At 40.9% G+C, this 17,365-nt stretch overlaps 1 protein-coding gene across 2 annotated transcripts in view; it reads left to right on the forward strand.

Moving 5' to 3' along the window:
- NIPAL3 (NIPA like domain containing 3) overlaps nt 1–17,365 on the forward strand; it is a 62,821-nt gene that overhangs the window by 21,174 nt on the left and 24,282 nt on the right. For both annotated transcript variants that reach the window (XM_060205551.1, XM_060205550.1), the window contains exons 3-7: nt 2,844–2,912; nt 5,477–5,648; nt 8,489–8,548; nt 10,581–10,726; nt 14,641–14,737. In XM_060205551.1, coding sequence (XP_060061534.1) covers nt 2,844–2,912; nt 5,477–5,648; nt 8,489–8,548; nt 10,581–10,726; nt 14,641–14,737 — 544 coding nt within the window. The remainder of the gene's footprint in view (nt 1–2,843; nt 2,913–5,476; nt 5,649–8,488; nt 8,549–10,580; nt 10,727–14,640; nt 14,738–17,365) is intronic.

Consider the following 17,365-nt stretch of genomic DNA (forward strand, 5'->3'; position numbering starts at 1 on the left):
TTAAAAAAAAAAAAAAAAGTTAAACAATTAGCTATTAATAAGCACATGAATATCATTAGTCACTAGGGAGCATCAGATCAAAACCACAGTTAGAGCCTCTAGGAAGGCTATCATAAATTTCTTTAGAAAGGAAATAACAAGTATTGACAAGCATTTGGTTAAATGGAAACTCTTAATTGATGGGAATATGCATTGATAATGTCCTTGTGGAAATTGGTTTGAAATTTCCTCAGAAAGTTAAACACAGTTACTATATGACTGGGTAGTTCCACTCTGTGGTTGTTGTACACCAAGGAAATTGAAAAAAAGATGTTTGTACAAAAAGTTTTCAACACCAAAGGTTCCTGGCACCATCATAAGCCAGAGCAGAGTTAATGCTTTGGTTTAAAGGGGGGGGGGGGGGGGCATGTGTCCTGCTCCCAGTTGCACCTTGTTGGGGGGAAAAGTCAAGAAATCCAAAGTGTTTTTTTTTTAGTGGAGTTCCCTCAATCTCTCCTCGTGTCCTATCCCACCCAGCCCACTGTGCCTTCTTGGGAAAGACCTCCTGAACCCTGTAGGCACTCAGCATTTTAGGAGATGAGGGACAGGATTGACTTCATACCTTACTGCTTGCTAATTATCTGTCCTTAAAATGGACTAGAGAACTGTGTTTGTTCTGATTACTGCTGATCCACTAAAACCTGACCCAGACATTGAGGACTAGGAAGACTTCACAGGGGAGATCAACTGGATGGACAGAAACATGGAGCAAAGAGGAGTTGGGAGGAGGAGGAGGATGCCTTCCTATTATGGGAAGGGAGGATTCGTGCTTAGCCACACAGAGCATTCCTTTGGTGTTTGGGGAAATAGCACTAGAGGGTGTTTGGGGGATATAACATAATGTGTTGTAAGTGCTAAGCCAAGTATATTTTCTCTCTCTCTCTCTCTCTAAATATATATATATATATTGGGGGTTAATGGTTTATAGCCAAGTACACTTTGACCCAGCTATCCTACTTGTAGGAATACATGTCAAGTGAATAATTCTTATAAAGCATAGTAGATGTACCCAGATATTAAATTACACAAAAAGGAAGTCATTTTTGAAATCCTTTACAAAAAAGGAAACATCCTATGAATTGAAAAACAGAGAATTAATGACATAAAATATGGGGTACTCATCTTCTCATATGTCAACAACTGTACTGTATAACCTATCTCACAATGAAATTGTTGGGGGGAAAAAAACAAAATGTAAAAAATAATAGGGCTGAGGAGATATCATAATAGTTATAAAAAGGGTGGGGGTAGATAGCATAATAGTTATGCAAAATCACTCTCATGCCTGAGGCTCTAAAACCCCAGGTTCAATCTCCCGCACCACCATAAGCCAAAGCTGAGAAGTGCTCTGGTAAAAAAATAAAAATAAAGAAAACATAAATAAATAAAAAGATAAGGAACATCTTTTAAAAAATAGTTACCAAAAGACTTTTGTGCCTGAGGCTCTGAGGTCCCAGGTTTAATCCCCAGCACCATCATAAGCCAGAGCTGATCAGTGCTCTGGTATGTCTCTCTCTCTCTCTCTCTCCCTCCTTCCCTCTCTCTCTCTCTCCCTCTGTCCCTCCCCTCCTGTATCCTGTATCTTTTTCTATATCTCTCTCATTAAGAAAAAATAAAGTATTAAAATAATGATAATATAATGGCATATCCAAAAGTGAGTCATTATTCATTGAAAATGATGAATCACAAGCATCTTTAAATTGAATGTGTTTATAATGTTTGACTAAAAGAACAGATTAGGGAGTGGTCCATGAGGTGGCTCAATCAAAAAGGAATTAGACTCTCAAGCATGAGGTCCTCACTTCAATCCCTGGCAGCACATGTACTGGTTCTTTCTCTCTTCCAAATAAGTAAATAAATGTTAAAAAAAAAAAAAAAAAAAGAAGAAGAAGAAGAAGAACAGATTGGGGTCTGGGCAGTGGTGCACACAGTTGAGTGCCCACATTACCATGTACAAGGACCAGAGTTCAAGCCTCCAGTTCAAGCCTGCAGGTAGGGAGCCGGGGGCTCAAACCGGGATGCTTGCGCTGGTCTGTGCACTTTCCACCATATACACTTAACCCGCTGCACCACTGCCCGGCTCCCATAAACTAAATTTTTATAAATGAAATATTTTAAAATATCCTAAGTGGGATCAGAAGACAACTCACTTGACAGCGCACATGTCTCCCTAAGTGCCACAGGCCCTAGGTTTGAGCCCTGACACAGCATAGGTGTTACTATGGCAACAGAAGGAGCTTCTACACTGGTTTCTCCCTCTTTCTATCTTTCTTTCTGGCCAAGTGACAAAATAAAGTCATCCAGAGTGGTGAAATTATGCATACAATAGGACCAGTTCCACTGTGGGGAAAGGGGGAAAGAAGTTTCACTGAGACCTTTTTGGGGATAAGATGGCTGCATTGTTAAAAGGCAAATCATTTCCTGATTTTTCATTTGTTTATTTGTTTTGTTTTTCAATTCTGATTTCTGAACTTGACTTCCTGAGCAAGACCACAGTGAGTCCATATATGAAGGGGAATAGCAGATAAGACTTAGGCCCTGTGAGATCATTTTGACCAGAGGACAAAAGGAGGTAGTGCCTTCTGGAAATGTCCAGCTGAGGACTGTGTTTTGTAAACCAGCAAGGCAGCCAGATTAAATTAGGGTGATAAAATCTCAGTAGTGGTCCTGAAGTGTGGTTCTGTGATGGATATTGTTTTTTTATGGTTTTATTTTGGGACAACAAACTGTTGGATTTCAGATGTGTCATGGGGCCTCTCAGCTTAAACCCAGCTCACATCTGCTCCTGTGACTTTTCCTTATAGGAAAACTTGATTGGTGCCCTATTGGCAATTTTCGGACACCTTGTGGTCAGCATTGCACTTAATCTCCAGGTAAGTTCCATCATCAGCACTGTTGGGGCAGAGATATAGCAAATGAACAGATGTCTGGTATAGACCCAGCTGCCTCCTCTCTATGAGACATGCCAAGTCCATCCTTCTATACCTGAGGGTTGTTCCAGACTCTCTTATTCTTTACCCCCACTCAGCCCCTCACTCAGACCCTTTCCTTGTACCCTTGGGCTATTGCAATAAGTTTTTTTTATAGAGACAGAGAGGGAAGGATAGAAAATGAAGTAGAGGTGGCCCAGAAGGTGGCGCAGTGGCTAAAGCAGTAGACTCTTAAGCATGAGTTCGATTCCTGGCAGCACATGTACCAGATTGATGTCTGGTTCTTTCTCTCTCTCTCTCTTCCTATCTTTCTCATAAAAAAAAAAAAAAAATGAAATAGGGAAAGAGATACCTACCTGCAGCACTGCTTCAGCACTTTTGAAGCTTTCCCCCTACAGGTGGGGGCTGAGGGCTTGAACCTGGGTCCTTGTGCACAGAAATGTGTGTACATGCTCTAGAGAGTATGCTACTGCCCAGCCCCTTGCAGTTACTTCTTAATGGCCTGTCTAATCCTGGTTTTATCCTTTCCTGTGTGCCTTGCATAAGGATACCTGTTTTATAAAATTCAACTCTGATGAGAGTGTGATCCATTGTTTAAAAGCCTCTGGAGGTGGACTGGAGTAGCCACTGTGGAGGCCTTGCTCCAAGTTCTCCTAGCCCATCTTGAGTTAACAAACAACTGTGGTTTAGAGTAAACAGATAGCTTGAAGAGTTTCTCCTGAGAACACAATAGGAACTAATTCCTCTCCTGTGCTGGTGCAGTTAAGAAACTTGTGTGTGTTAGGGGCTAGAGGTGGTTATTAACTAGTGGCCATGGGAGCCAGTACATAAATGGTCAGGGTTTCTCCAGAGGGGTGGCACTGAGGGAGTTTTTACAGAGTTTCTCAGAAGAATCTCAACAGGACCGAGCTCCCCAGTTGTTCTGCCTCATCCAGTAATGCACCCTACTTGTTCTTCAACCTCCCGTGTCTCACTTTCCCACTCCCTTCTTAGGGTTTTCTAGAATCACCTCCCAAATCAATTACCTGTTCCCAAGTTCTTATCTCAGTGACTGCTTCTTAGAAACCAAAACTAAGGCTTGACATGACACTACTGTAGTTAATTCTTCTCCACCAGCTTCTAGGTGCATTGAACAGCTCTTTTTTCACTGAAACAGACTCATGAGTGTGTGTACCTGATCCACCTGAGAGAGAGAGAGAGAGAGAGAGATCTTCTCACAAGCACACACATGTGTACTAGTATTTCTGAGGCCACATAATCTCTCAGCAATGTGTCTGATTCATGTTTCTCCTTCTACAGACCATTATCCCCACTTATATCTCTTCAACTATGAAGATCCCATAGTGACCCTTTCCAAGTGGCTGCCCTGGCTGCGAAGTCAATATGATTTTCTAGCTTTCCTAGTCATGCCTACATTTCTGTGTTCCCAATTCACATTTCTAGAATAAGGGTCATTCATGGGGCCAACTATCTACCCCAGGAGGGAAGACTGCTGATCCCCCTGAAGCTGGCTACCTAGAAGAGTTGCTGGTGCTTCTGCAGAAGGGAATACAGGAGCAAACATCCCCCAATATAGGGACTTGTAAGCCTGGCAGTTAGAAGGAGGTCAGCCTAAAGCTAGACTAAAGTGAGGCTCCTTAAACCATGGCCCCACCCCATATTACATATTGCCTGTGATATGCATTAGCAATGCATGTTTTGGGGGCATGGTGGTAGTACAACAGGTTAAACGCAAGGACCGGCGTAAGGATCCTGGTTCTAGCCCCTGGCTCCCCGGGGGGTGGGGAGGTCGCTTCAAAGGCAGTGAAGCAGGTCTGCAGGTGTCTGTCTTTCTCTCCCCCTCTCTGCCTTCCCTTTCTCTCTTGATTTCTCTCTGTCCTATCCAACAACAACAACAGAAATAGCAACAATAATAATAACAATTATTTTTTTAAAAAAAGAGCAATAAAAGGGAAAAAATAAATAGTCTCCAGGAGCAGTGAATTCTTAGTGCAGGCACTGAGCCCCAGCAATAACCCTGGAAGCAAAAAAAATAAAAAAAGAAGAAGAAGAAGAAGAAAAGAAATGCATGTTTCCAGGGCCCTTGGTTCCCACTTGCAGTGGGGAAGCCTTGAGAGCTGTGAAGCAGGGCTCTGTCTCTATCTCTCCATTTCCCTCTGTCTCTCTTCAATAAATAAATAAATAATTTTAAAAAATTTTAAATGTTGCAGGCTGCACCCCCACATCTCCTTTCTGAAGTGGAGGCTTAGAAACCCGTATATATTTTTTAAAGCTTCCAGGAAATGTTTAAGACTTCCCAGTCAGTATGGGAACCACTGTCTTAGAATAGCAGTCTAGTATTTAAATTGCTACTGCTGTATTCTCCTCTGAGTAAGGACTCCAGAAGAACTTGACAGATCTTCCCAAATTAGTTTTAAAAATGAAGAATAGATTTAAAATAGATGTATCCTGGCACCATCCCCACACTAAGGATATGGGCAAATTGTGTTCTTTTCTTGGATTTCTAGAAGTATTGCCACATCCGCCTGGCAGGCTCTAAGGACCCCCGGGCCTATTTTAAGACCAAGACATGGTGGCTGGGCCTGTTCCTGATGTTGCTGGGCGAGCTTGGTGTATTTGCTTCCTACGCTTTTGCTCCACTCTCTCTGATCGTACCTCTCAGCGCTGTCTCCGTGATAGGTAAGACAGGGTCACTCAGCCCTCAAAACCTCCTCTAGGAGTCCAGAAGTCACCTGCTTGTGTGGTCACTCTTAGTTACCACCAGCCCACAGCAGCTTTTGCTTTCATAATAATAATAACCAGACATTACAAAGATACATTAAGTGGTCCAGGAAGTAGCACTGTGGATAAGTCACTAGACCCTCAAGCATGAGGTCCCAAGTTCAATCCCTAGCAGCATATGTACCAGAGTGATGTCTGGTTCTTTCTCTCTCTTCTCCTGTATTTCTCATGAGTAAATTAATAAAATCTAAAAAAAAAAAGGATTTATTAGGCCTTGTCTAAAGATTAATGGCTATTAATTCTTCTAATTAGACACAGGAAAATATTGTCTATCTCCATTTTAGAGATGAGGAAAACAAGTCATAAACAAATGAAATGACTTTCCCAAAATCATATACCTAGTAACATGGCTGTGATGTGAATTGAGCTGTCTGGTGCTAGAATCCATTTAATATTCAGAAAAATTAAAAGAATTACATATATACTTTTCTCTCTCTTTTTTTGTAAGAGAAAGACCAGAACACTACACAGCTCTGGCTTATGGTGGTACAAGGGATTGAATTTGAGATTTCTGGGGCCTCAGGCAGGCAAATCTTATGTTCTCACATATTAAGTTGTATCTTTAGCCCAAAGGTGTTTTTTATTTCTACCTCAGAGGATGATAAACCTTATCTCATTCATCCTAACACTACAAAATAAACTAAACTTTTATTGACTTTGGGTATTATATATCTCTAAGAAATGCAGATTCCATTTATTTTTTGACCTTTTTTGTGTGAACTGATTCCTTTTTTAAAACATTAATTTTCTCATCCAACATTTTTCTATGATTTCTATATCACTGAATCACTGCTTCAGAACATGTGGACCAACTGAAGAGTATTTTAATGTCTATGAGGTCACAAAGAGAGTAAAATCAGGGGGAAAAAACTTTTCTTCATAAAGATGTTAGTAGATTAGTGAACAATCATTAGTGAACAATCATTTCTTATACTTGGGCATAAGGACAATGAACTGCTTTGAAATATTCCCTTCTGCTGGCAAGAATCATAAGGCCTATAATTTTTCCCTTAGTCTTAATAAGAGTTAAGTCATAGCTCAGATCATTCCTCCTGTGATTAATAGGGCCTCTTCAACACTGAGAATTCATGGCTTCTTTTCTTGACTAGATTTGGTGGCAGCCCACAAGGTGGTATGAGGGCCTCAGGCATGCCATGTGCTTTCCCACACAATGTTTTTAAAATAAGATGCCTTTAGCTGAGATGAATAGTTTGCCAGTCTTAAATTTTTCCTATTGTTTTGTGTCTGACACACTTCCTACATTTATGTTACTGCTCAGTTCTTATAGGTTATTGAGATTTGTCCTCTGCCCATTGCTAACATCTCCAAAGGCCTCTCAGAAGTGTTACTTACATGAGGAACAAGTGACTAACTGCTTTCAATATTAGTCTTTGAATTTTAATAAAAATCAAATATTTCAATTCATAAAAAGAAGGTGTTGAATTATAATATGAAACTTTAAGAACCAGCAGCTGGAAATTAAGCAGCTCTTAGGGCTTTATCAGTCACACATTAAGAAATAATATTAAGGGAGTCGGGCTGTAGCGCAGCGGGTTAAGCGCAGATGGCTCAAAGCACAAGGACTGGCAAAAGGATCCCGGTTCGAACCCCAGCTCCCCACCTGCAGGGGAGTCGCTTCACAGGCAGTGAAGCAGGTCTGCAGGTGTCTATCTTTCTCTCCTCCTTTCTGTCTTCCCCTCCTCTCTCCATTTCTCTCTGTCCTATCCAACAACGACAACAACAATAATAACTACAACAATAAAACAACAAGAGCAACAAAAGGGAATAAATAAATAAAATAAATATTAAAAAAGAAATAATATTAAAGAACAAATATTAAAAATAATTTATTGGGCCTCTGTTACTTATAGATCACTATCCCAGGCACTTTAATAAATAATAATAATAATAACAGTTCAGTTATTGAGTATTTACAAATTATTTATAATGCATTATCTTATTTCTATGCCCCATAACTCAAGGATGTAGGTCTTTTCAGTGACATGTGATAAACCAACTCTCAAAGAAAAAGAGAATGAGAGAAGACAAAAAAGAAGTGAAAGAGGGGAGAGGGAAGAGAGAGAAAAATGGGAGAAGAAACAAAGAAAACCTGAGTTCTAGTGTTTCTAAGTGTTATGGTATCATATATTCCTACTGTGACTGATTTAAGGCTACTGAATATTTAACAAACAGGAAGTTAGTATCAGTTGAGTCCAACACATGAGTTCATAAACTAGTAAACTGAGACTCAAATGAAATGACTTCTATAAGGACACACAGCCAAAAGAAGCAGAACTAAGATGTAGGTCTGTTCATAGTAGTTGCCAGACCTACCCTTTCGTGCAGCTGTGAGGAAGTTTGAGTACATCTATAAGTATGGGAGAGTCAGGGAAAGAAAATAACCAGGGGGAAGTGTTAAAGGTCAGTGTTTAAATGTGAAGGAGTAAGAAGCTTGGCCTCCAACAGTCCTCCATTTTTTCAATGATAGCACTTAAAAGGTGTTGATATCTTGTCTGTTATGCGGTAATTACCCACACACAGGATGAAATCCTTAGGAATACTCAATGAGGAGCCTCCCTCTCAGAGATAAAATAACAGAAGAGCCAGAAAGGATTGAACTCCAGATAGCATAAGTGAGAGGCTAGGAAGTACCAAGCTCCAGTGACAATGAGGAAAGGGACTCTATTTTACTGGTGTCAGTATCAAATCTCTTTTCCTTATGCTTTTTTTCTTAATAGCTAGCGCCATCATAGGAACCATATTCATCAAAGAAAAATGGAAACCAAAAGACTTTCTGAGTAAGTTCACTGATTTAAGCCCTTGTTCTTAACTATGTGCTTATACTTTTTAAAAATTAGGGGGGGCAGGCAGTGGCACACCTGGCTAAAGCACATATTGTAGTGCACAAGGACCCAGGTTCAAGCCCCTGGCCCCTACCTGCAGGGGGGAAAGCTTTATAAGTGATGAAGTAGATCTGTAGGTGTTTCTCTGTCTCTTTCCTTCTCTATCTCCTCCTCCAATGATAAATAAAATTAAATTTTAAAAAATTAAGTTTTATTATAAAACCAACTCACCCCTATTAGTCTAACTCCTGCTTCCCTTTGTGGTTCTATATCCCACCCACCTCAGATTCTTCAGAGCTATGGTTTTTAATTGGTGATTCCTAAACCTATCTACACATCAGAATCACCTAGGAAACTTTTTTAAATCAACTTTCAATCATTCCACTCAACCTATACTTACTATCTATTGTTGGTGTTTTAGGAGCCCTTGGCCCTAAATAAAAGTTATCCTTTCCCTGCATTTCAAAGCAATCTGAAATAAACACAGAAGTCAAACACTAGGAGTCGGGCGGTGGCACAGCGGGTTAAGCACGCGTGGTGCAAAGTGCAACGACCAGCTTAAGGATCCGGTTTGAGCCCCTGGCTCCCCACCTGCAGGGGAGTCGCTTCATAGGCGGTGAAGCAGGTCTGCGGTGAAGCAGGTCTGCAGGTGTTTATCTTTCTCTCCCCCTCTCTGTCATCCCCTCCTCTCTCCATTTCTCTCTGTCCTATCCAACAACAATGACATCAATAACAATAACAATAATAACCACAACAATGTTAAACAACAAGGGCAATAAAAGGGAAAATAAATAAATATAAAAATTTTTTTAAAAAGAAGTCAAACACTAGGGAGTATAGCTGTGCTTTATCACTGATACTAGCCAGATAGGAGCAGGTCACTCAAGTATGCAGCCAAATGAACTTGCTCACACTCTTCCCTCAATATACCCAAGCTCCAATCTAGACCTTGCATCAGTCTTCCAAGGAAACACTGGAATACTTACTCAGAATTACTACCTCAACATAGTCTGAGGCAGGAAGGAAGGAAAAAAAGACCAAAGACTTCGTGCCTAAGTTCTTCTGCTAGACTAGCTCCACTTGCTTGAGATAATAGTAGCATGTTCACACAAATGAATGACATTAGAGTCATGAGAATAGAAGAACTCCCACACATGTCACAGTACAAGTGAATGTCACGCAGTATTGAATGGACACAGACACTACTGAGCATACTGTATGAACACATTTACATAGAATACTTAGAATACTTTTACCAGAGCACAGCTCAGCTCTGGTTTATGGTGGTGTTGGGGATTAAATCTGGAACTCTGGAGCCTCAGGCATAAAAGTCTTTTTGCATAACTATTATGTTTTCTCTCCAGCCCTACATAAAATGCAAAACAAGGCAAACTTTCAGTGCTGATAGAAGGCAAGATAGCCTTAGAGCAGTGCTGGGGAATGTCCAGCCCACTGGCCTTAGTCATTTGGTCTTACCCTGCCAAGGCACCCACAGGTGGGACTCAAAATTCAATAAATCTAGAAACATTTTTCATAGCAATGATACCTTTTTATTCACAAATAGTGCTATAGATATCAAAATGGTCCTTGGCAACTGGAAAAAAAAAAAGTTCCTCACCCCATCTTGGAGCAGTGCTCCTATAAGGAATGGCCCCTGGTAATTGGAAGGCAGATTCTGGGGTTCTGATATTGTTCCCTTTCTTAGCTGGGATGCTGGTTGCATGGGTGTGTGCTCTTTGTGAGACTTCGTCAAGAGGTATGCATTGCTATACTTCAGTGAAAAATTACTATGAAAAGTTAATGTGTGTGTGTGGATGTGTGTGTGTGTGTGTGTGTGTGTGTGTGTGTGTGTGTGGCATTAGGGATGATAAGCACTTTTTTAAAGTTAAGAAAAAGTGTAAGCTAATAGTTCATTCTTCTTTACTATAAGAGCACATACTGACATGGGCTTACAGTGAAACCTGTGACAGCCTTCCTTTTTCTATAGGACGCTATGTTTCTTCTTTTATTGGATGTGGTTTGGCTGTTGTGGGTACCTACTTGCTGGTGACATTTGCACCCAACAGTCATGAGAAGATGACGGGCGAGAACATCACCAGGCACCTCGTGAGCTGGCCTTTTCTCTTGTACATGGTAAGAGGAGCCTCCTGCCCTTCTACATGGATGCTGTGTTGTGGGGGTCAAGTCCTAGAAACCAGAAGCTAGAATACCCAGTAACAAGAAAAGCATGGTGTATTTCACAGCTCTGCAAACTACATGCATAGTTCATAGAGAAATGCTTTATCTTCTAGAGCCTGAGTAAGGCCTCAAACTGCATATATAGTATCATAGCTTTACTTTTTAGATATTTTCATAGCTGTGTACATATAGGTATCTATACAATACTGTATGCAAATGTTATGCATGTAGAGAAACTATTGTATTTACTGTCGAATGTAAAACATTAATTCCCCAATAAAGAAATTAAAAAAATATATTAAGATAGATAGCATAATGAGATCCTCATCCCTGAGGCTCCAAAGTTCTAGGTTCAGTCCCCTGCACCACCATAAACGAGCGCTGAGCAGTGCTCTGGTATAAATAAAGTAAAATAAAATTTTTAAAAAATGGAAAAATAGCCCTGGGGGCCAGGCAAGGGCACACCCAGTTAGGCACACACTCTGTGTGTTTGAGCCCTGCAAGGGAGGGGGGAAATGCTTCACAAGTGGTGAAGAAGGTCTGCAGGTGTCTATGTTTTTTTTTTCTCTCTCTCTCCTTCCCCTCTCAATTTCTCTCTGCCTTATCAAATTAAAAAAAAAAAAAAGGAAAAAATCTCCACCAGGCCAGCACCAAGCCCCAGCAATAACCCTGAAGGAAAAAAAAAATTCTGTAGTGAGAATTTAAAACTTTTATAGTAAGGAAGAAACATTAAACATTTTAAACAACTGTAGAATGTCACATGTTTTTGCCTAATATCACACAGGTGATATAGAAGCTGGCAAAAATGCAGAAGACACTTAAAACTTTGCCTCCTAAACCCCTAGCCAGAGCTCCATTCACTGTCCCCAGTTGTAGCCTATAGTAGGTCTATAAATAAACTCATTAAAGAAAACAGCAAATGTCCTTGATAAAGCTACTGGTGCATTCTTTTTTTTTTTTTGATAGGGCAGAGAGAAATTGAGGGGGGGAGATAAAGAGGGAAAGAGAGATGCCTACAGCTTTGCTTCCCTGCTCAAAAACTTGGTGGGCATGATGGAGACCAGGGGCATGAATCCAGGGCCTTACACATGGTAACATGTGTGCTCAACCAGGTGCATCACCACCTGACCCTACTGGTATATTTCTGTCCCATGCCTGGAACATGATACATACTTTTTTCATGTGTTCAGATTCTCTCAACAACTTTGTAAAAAGTAAGTGCTTTCCTCCCCATTCTGTGAATGCAGAAAACAGGACTCAGGGGACTAGCTATGTACTTGGGGTCCCACGAGCACAGTCATACTTGAAACTAGGCCTGCCTGGCTACAGGTGCCACCTTCCTAGTCTTTGCTGACAAAAGTATATACTGGTTTGCTTTTGACCTGAGTATCTTTGGACTGCTCCAGAGTTCCAAGATTGTCCCATTTCTCAGATCACCACAAGGGAGAGAATGAGTAAGTTTTCTTCTGAATCGGGGTTATGGGACAACCCACCATCACCTATATTCTCTTCATGGGCATGGAAAAATATTCAGAGGACAAGCCAAATACCCACTTATTCTGGAAAAGCTTTACCCCAGAATACATGGCCTTCTCTGAAGGAGCCCTGTGTTCCATTTTATTACGTCACTTAAGTGGAAACTCCACCTTCTCTTTAAACTGAGCAGGAGTCAGTAACCTAGAGTTGCTGTTGGAAGACACACAGGGTGGTGTGGAAACCAGCCAGCACTGGCAGATTCTCCAGGACGGATTCGGTTTGCCTTCCTTCATGGTGACTGTGAAACAGCACTATGTGCCAGCTAGAAAGCTCTGGCCAAATAAAGTCCAGTAAATGTGTAATGAGGATCTGCAATGTGCGAGACACTGTGAATTTTTAAACAGTGAGGTATGCTCACAGGATGTGTGGCCAATCTGGAGGCACCAGCATGTACATAGCCATCTTGTGATGGGAAACCAAGCACTATTTCAATATTCATTTGAGCATTAGTAAGAATGGCCTCAAAATTGGGTCCTGTGGATGGACACATGATGGTTGGAAATGTTGATGGAGCATTCTGCAACAATTAAAGATAATTACAACTACTTCATAAAACATGAAAATTCTTTATGGTAACTAAAAGCAGCCTGATAGAGAATTATGCACCGATATGGACACAAGGAAATAAAACATGTACTCACTGCAATGAAAATGGGGAGAGACAGGAAAATGAAAACAGCTGTGTTTATGGTCTTTAATTGTAAGAAATGTTTTAAATTTGTCTTTTCAAGATGCCCATGAATTTTTCTACACTGGCTTTTATGATAAATGAGGTTTAGTGGGAGGTTGGGATAGACAAATGGAGCTAAACCACCCACTATCAAAGTTTTCTGCTTTTCTTTTAATGGAGACGAGGACTGGCTTCACTTCATGGGAAATTATTGTTAAATGTCTGTATCTTTAAGGGAAAAAGATCAAGTTGTTGATGTAAGAGGGAAAACTTCCCAAACCTGAGACTTGCCATTGTCTAATAGTAACTAGTAAGTAGATTAAGCACCTTCTAAACACCAGGGACTGTCTCCTGTCTTCAGAAAGTGTAGCCTAAGAGGTTTTCTAAACTATTTCTGTTCAAATCCTGGCTCTGCCATTTACTAGTTTGCAGTTGTGATAGTACCTACTCCATAGTTTATTGTGCTGATTTAATGAGTTTAGTATAGATAACATGTTTATAATAGCACATGGCATATTTATGAGCTTATTAAATGTAAGCTATGATTATGGCTCTGTAAAGTAGGAATTATAATATCTGTTTTACAGAGGAGGTTTAGAGATGTTAAGTGCCTTGCCCACAGTCACACAACTAGTCAAAAAAAAAAAATGTGAAACCAGAAGACAACTCACCTGGCAGGGTACATGCCTAATCATACATGTTGCCTGGGTTTGAACCCCACAACCACATGGGAGTGCCCTAGCAATGGGGGAGCTCTTCTGCTGTGGTACTTCCCCCTCTCCATCCTTTTAAAGATTTATTTCTTTATTGAGAGAGGTGAGAGAGAACCAGAACATCACTCTGGCACATGCAGTGCTGTTGATCAAACTCAGGACCTCATGCTTGAGAGTCCAACACTATTCACCTCTCAACCAAAGCTTCTTTCATTTATTTGCATATAGATACAGGAAATGGCTTAAATTTCAACCTGGGAGAAGTTTTGTTTGTTTACTTGTTTTTGTTTGTTTTGCCATCACTAGGGCTTCAAAAAAGACAGAGAGACGAGAGGTGGGCCGGGTGGTGGTGCACCTGGTTAAGCTCATGTAGTACAAAGCACAAGGATCCAGGTTCAACCCCCCTCCCTCTCTACCTCCCCCTCCCCTCTCAATTTCCCTCTGTCCTATCTAATAAAATGGGGGAAATGGCCTCCAGGAACAGTGGATTCAGAGAAGCAACACTGAACCCCAGTGATAACCCTGAAGGCAAAAAGAAAGAAAGAAAGAAAGAAAGAAAGAAAGAAAGAAAGAAAGAAAGAAAGAAAGAAAGAGAAAGAGAGAAAAAAGAGAGAGAGAAAGAACAAGAGATACCATAGCATTGAAACTTCCTCCACTGTGTTGGGAATTGGACTTGACTCTGGGTCCTGTGCATGACAAAGCAAGCGCTCTATCCAGGTGAGCTTCTCTGTTATCCAGGGTTTAGGGAGATCTACTTAGTGTTCTCTCCATTTCCACAGGCTGTCTGGTACTAGTGTCGGAAATACAAGGTGATGTATTTTCTTTCAGTTTTGAGAGTTAGTAAACTGAGAAAGTCAGCAGCATAAATTCCCAACCCAGCACAGCAGAATCTTCCATTCTTAAACTTTCTCTGTGGTCCCACTGACCTCCCTCCTAACTGCTTTCTGTAGCTTGTGGAGATCATTCTGTTCTGCTTGCTGCTGTACTTCTACAAGGAGAAGAATGCCAACAACATCATCGTGATACTACTCTTGGTGGCTTTACTTGGTAAGTGGAAATCTGGGCAACTGAGCTTTTCCACTGCCAAAAGACCTTCATTGCCTGGAGGCAGTTTTCAGCAGATATAACACTGCTGACAGTGTGATATACCTGCTGGAACAGTGGTTTGTTGTTGCTCGGTAGTTTCTAAGTGCTTGAAACAGTGCTGGAAACTGGTCATGGTACTGAACAAAACAGACATGCCGGGAGTCAGGCAGTAGCGCAGCGGGTTAAGTGAACGTGGCGCAAAGTGCAAGGACCCAAGAACAGGCGTAAGGATCCCAGTTCGAGTCCCAGCTCCCCACCTGCAGGGGGGTCGCTTCACAGGAGGTGAGGCATGTCTGCAGGTGTCTATCTTTCTCTCCCCCTCTCTGTCTTCCCCATCTCTCTCCATTTCTCTCTGTCCTATCCAACAACGACAACAACATCAATAACAACAATAATAATTACAACAACAATAAAAAAACAAGGGCAACAAAAGGGAATAAATATTTTTTAAAAAAGTAAAAAAAAAAAAAAAAAAGACATGCCCTGCTTCCGATGTCTCCATTCTAAAGGTAGGAAAGTGGTGGTAAGCAAGTAGACAAATATAGACGTCATGTATGTTTGGGCAGTGACAGTTACAATGGAAAATAATGTAGCAGATGAAATACCAGTGGGTTAAGAGGTTATTTCAGAGATGTCAGAAACAGACAGATTCCAACTATCACTGGGTCTGTGTAAAGTCTATCAAAGATTAAAGTCAAGAACTGATTTTGTGGGACGGGGTAGTGGTGCACCTGGTTAAGCGCATGTATTACAATGCGCAAGGACCCGGGTTTGATCCCCTGGTTCCCACCTGCTTGGGAAAGCTTTAGGAGTGGTGAAGCAGAGCTGCAGGTGTCTCTCTGTCTCTCTCCCTCTCTATCACCCCCTCCCCTCTTGATTTCTGGCTGTCTCTATCCAATAAATAAATATAAAAATTTAAGGGAGTCGGGCTGTAGTACAGCGGGCTAAGCGCAGGTGGCGCAAAGCACAAAGACCGGCATAAGGATCCCGGTTCGAGCCCTGGCTCCCCACCTGCAGGGGAGTCGCTTCACAGGCGGTGAAGCAGGTCTGCAGGTGTCTATCTTTCTCTCCCCCCCTCTGTCTTCCCCTCCCTCTCTCCATTTCTCTCTGTCCTATCCAACAACAACAACAACAATAATAACTACAATAATAAAACAACAAGGGCAACAAAAGGGAATAAATAAAATAAATATATAAAAAAATTTAATAAAACTGATTTTGTGCTCATTCTTTCTCCTCTTAGAGAGATGAGTGCAATGGAAGGAATGTTTTTTAAATCAGATTGTGACCAACCCCACATAGAGTTTGTTGTACTAATAAGACTTGTGAGATGTACCTGTTCTTCCTGGAGAAAGATGAATAGTGGATAAAGCATGCTGTGGAGAAGAACTTAGGCTGGGGATGAGCGTTTTTTTGTTTGTCTCTTTTTCTGCCACCAGGATAATCACTGGGGCTCAGTACCAGCACTACAAATCCACTGCTCCTGCTGGTCTTTATTATTTTTTTCTTTTTTCTTTTTTTCTATGTTTTAATTGGATAGGATAGAGAGAAGTTGAGAGGGGAGGGGGAGACAGATAGGGAGAGAAAAAGAGAGATACCTGCATACCTACTTCACTGAACCTGCCCCCTACAGATGGAAAGCAGGGGCTCAAACCCAGGTCCCTGCATATGGTAATGCAAGCACTTAATCCGCCCCTTGGTGATAGTGTTTTTGCAGAAAATTGAGAAATTTTACACATGTATCAACAACTATTTATTGTAACTCATTAATCCCTTCAACAATAAATAATAACAATACATTTAAAAACTAATAGTAAAAAAAAAAACCTGCAGCAGTTCCCTTGTAACTGTGGCCTGAACCTGGTGAGCCACACTATTATCTAAAGGTGGGAATAACAGAGCACACATATCTCAGGGGGAAGAGGGAGATAAATGAAAGGAGCACAGGTGCCCAATATGTACCTAGGATTTCACTTCAGCAACAGCCATAAACCACATCCATATGTATCACCATAGGACAGGGTGCCACCATTTTGATTTTTTTATTTTCCAGACCACTGCTCAGCTTATAGGGGTCCTAAGGATTGAACCTGGGCTCTCAAAGCCCTGGGAAAGGAAAGATTTTGCTGTGTTATCTCCTTAGACCCTATTTTGATTTTTCTAAACAGTTTTATTGAGATACAATTTGTATACAACAAAATTATTACCTATTCAAAAATACATAACTAAGTGGTTTTTAGGTAGTCACAATATCCTGAATCCATCACCTTAATTGAATTTTAGAATATGTTTGTCACCCCAGAAAGAAACCCTACATTCATAGCTGTAATTCTCTATTCCTCTCTCCTTCAAGCCCTTGTTCAACTACTAATCTGCTTTTGGTCTCTGTACATTTGTCTTTCTGGATATATTATATAAATAGGGTCCTATGACATCTTGCTTCTTTAACTGAGTATGATGTTTCAGAGGATTATCTGGTTGGAGCATGATTCAGTTGTTCATTCCTGGGTGATTTTGTTTTCAAAGTGGACTTAAAGATCACCCAAATGTTCTTTCGTGATTAAGTTAAAAGTCCCCAAGTTTCTGAGG

This window comes from Erinaceus europaeus, chromosome 13 (genome assembly GCF_950295315.1).
Source record: "Erinaceus europaeus chromosome 13, mEriEur2.1, whole genome shotgun sequence".
NCBI classification, from domain to species: Eukaryota; Metazoa; Chordata; class Mammalia; order Eulipotyphla; family Erinaceidae; genus Erinaceus; species Erinaceus europaeus.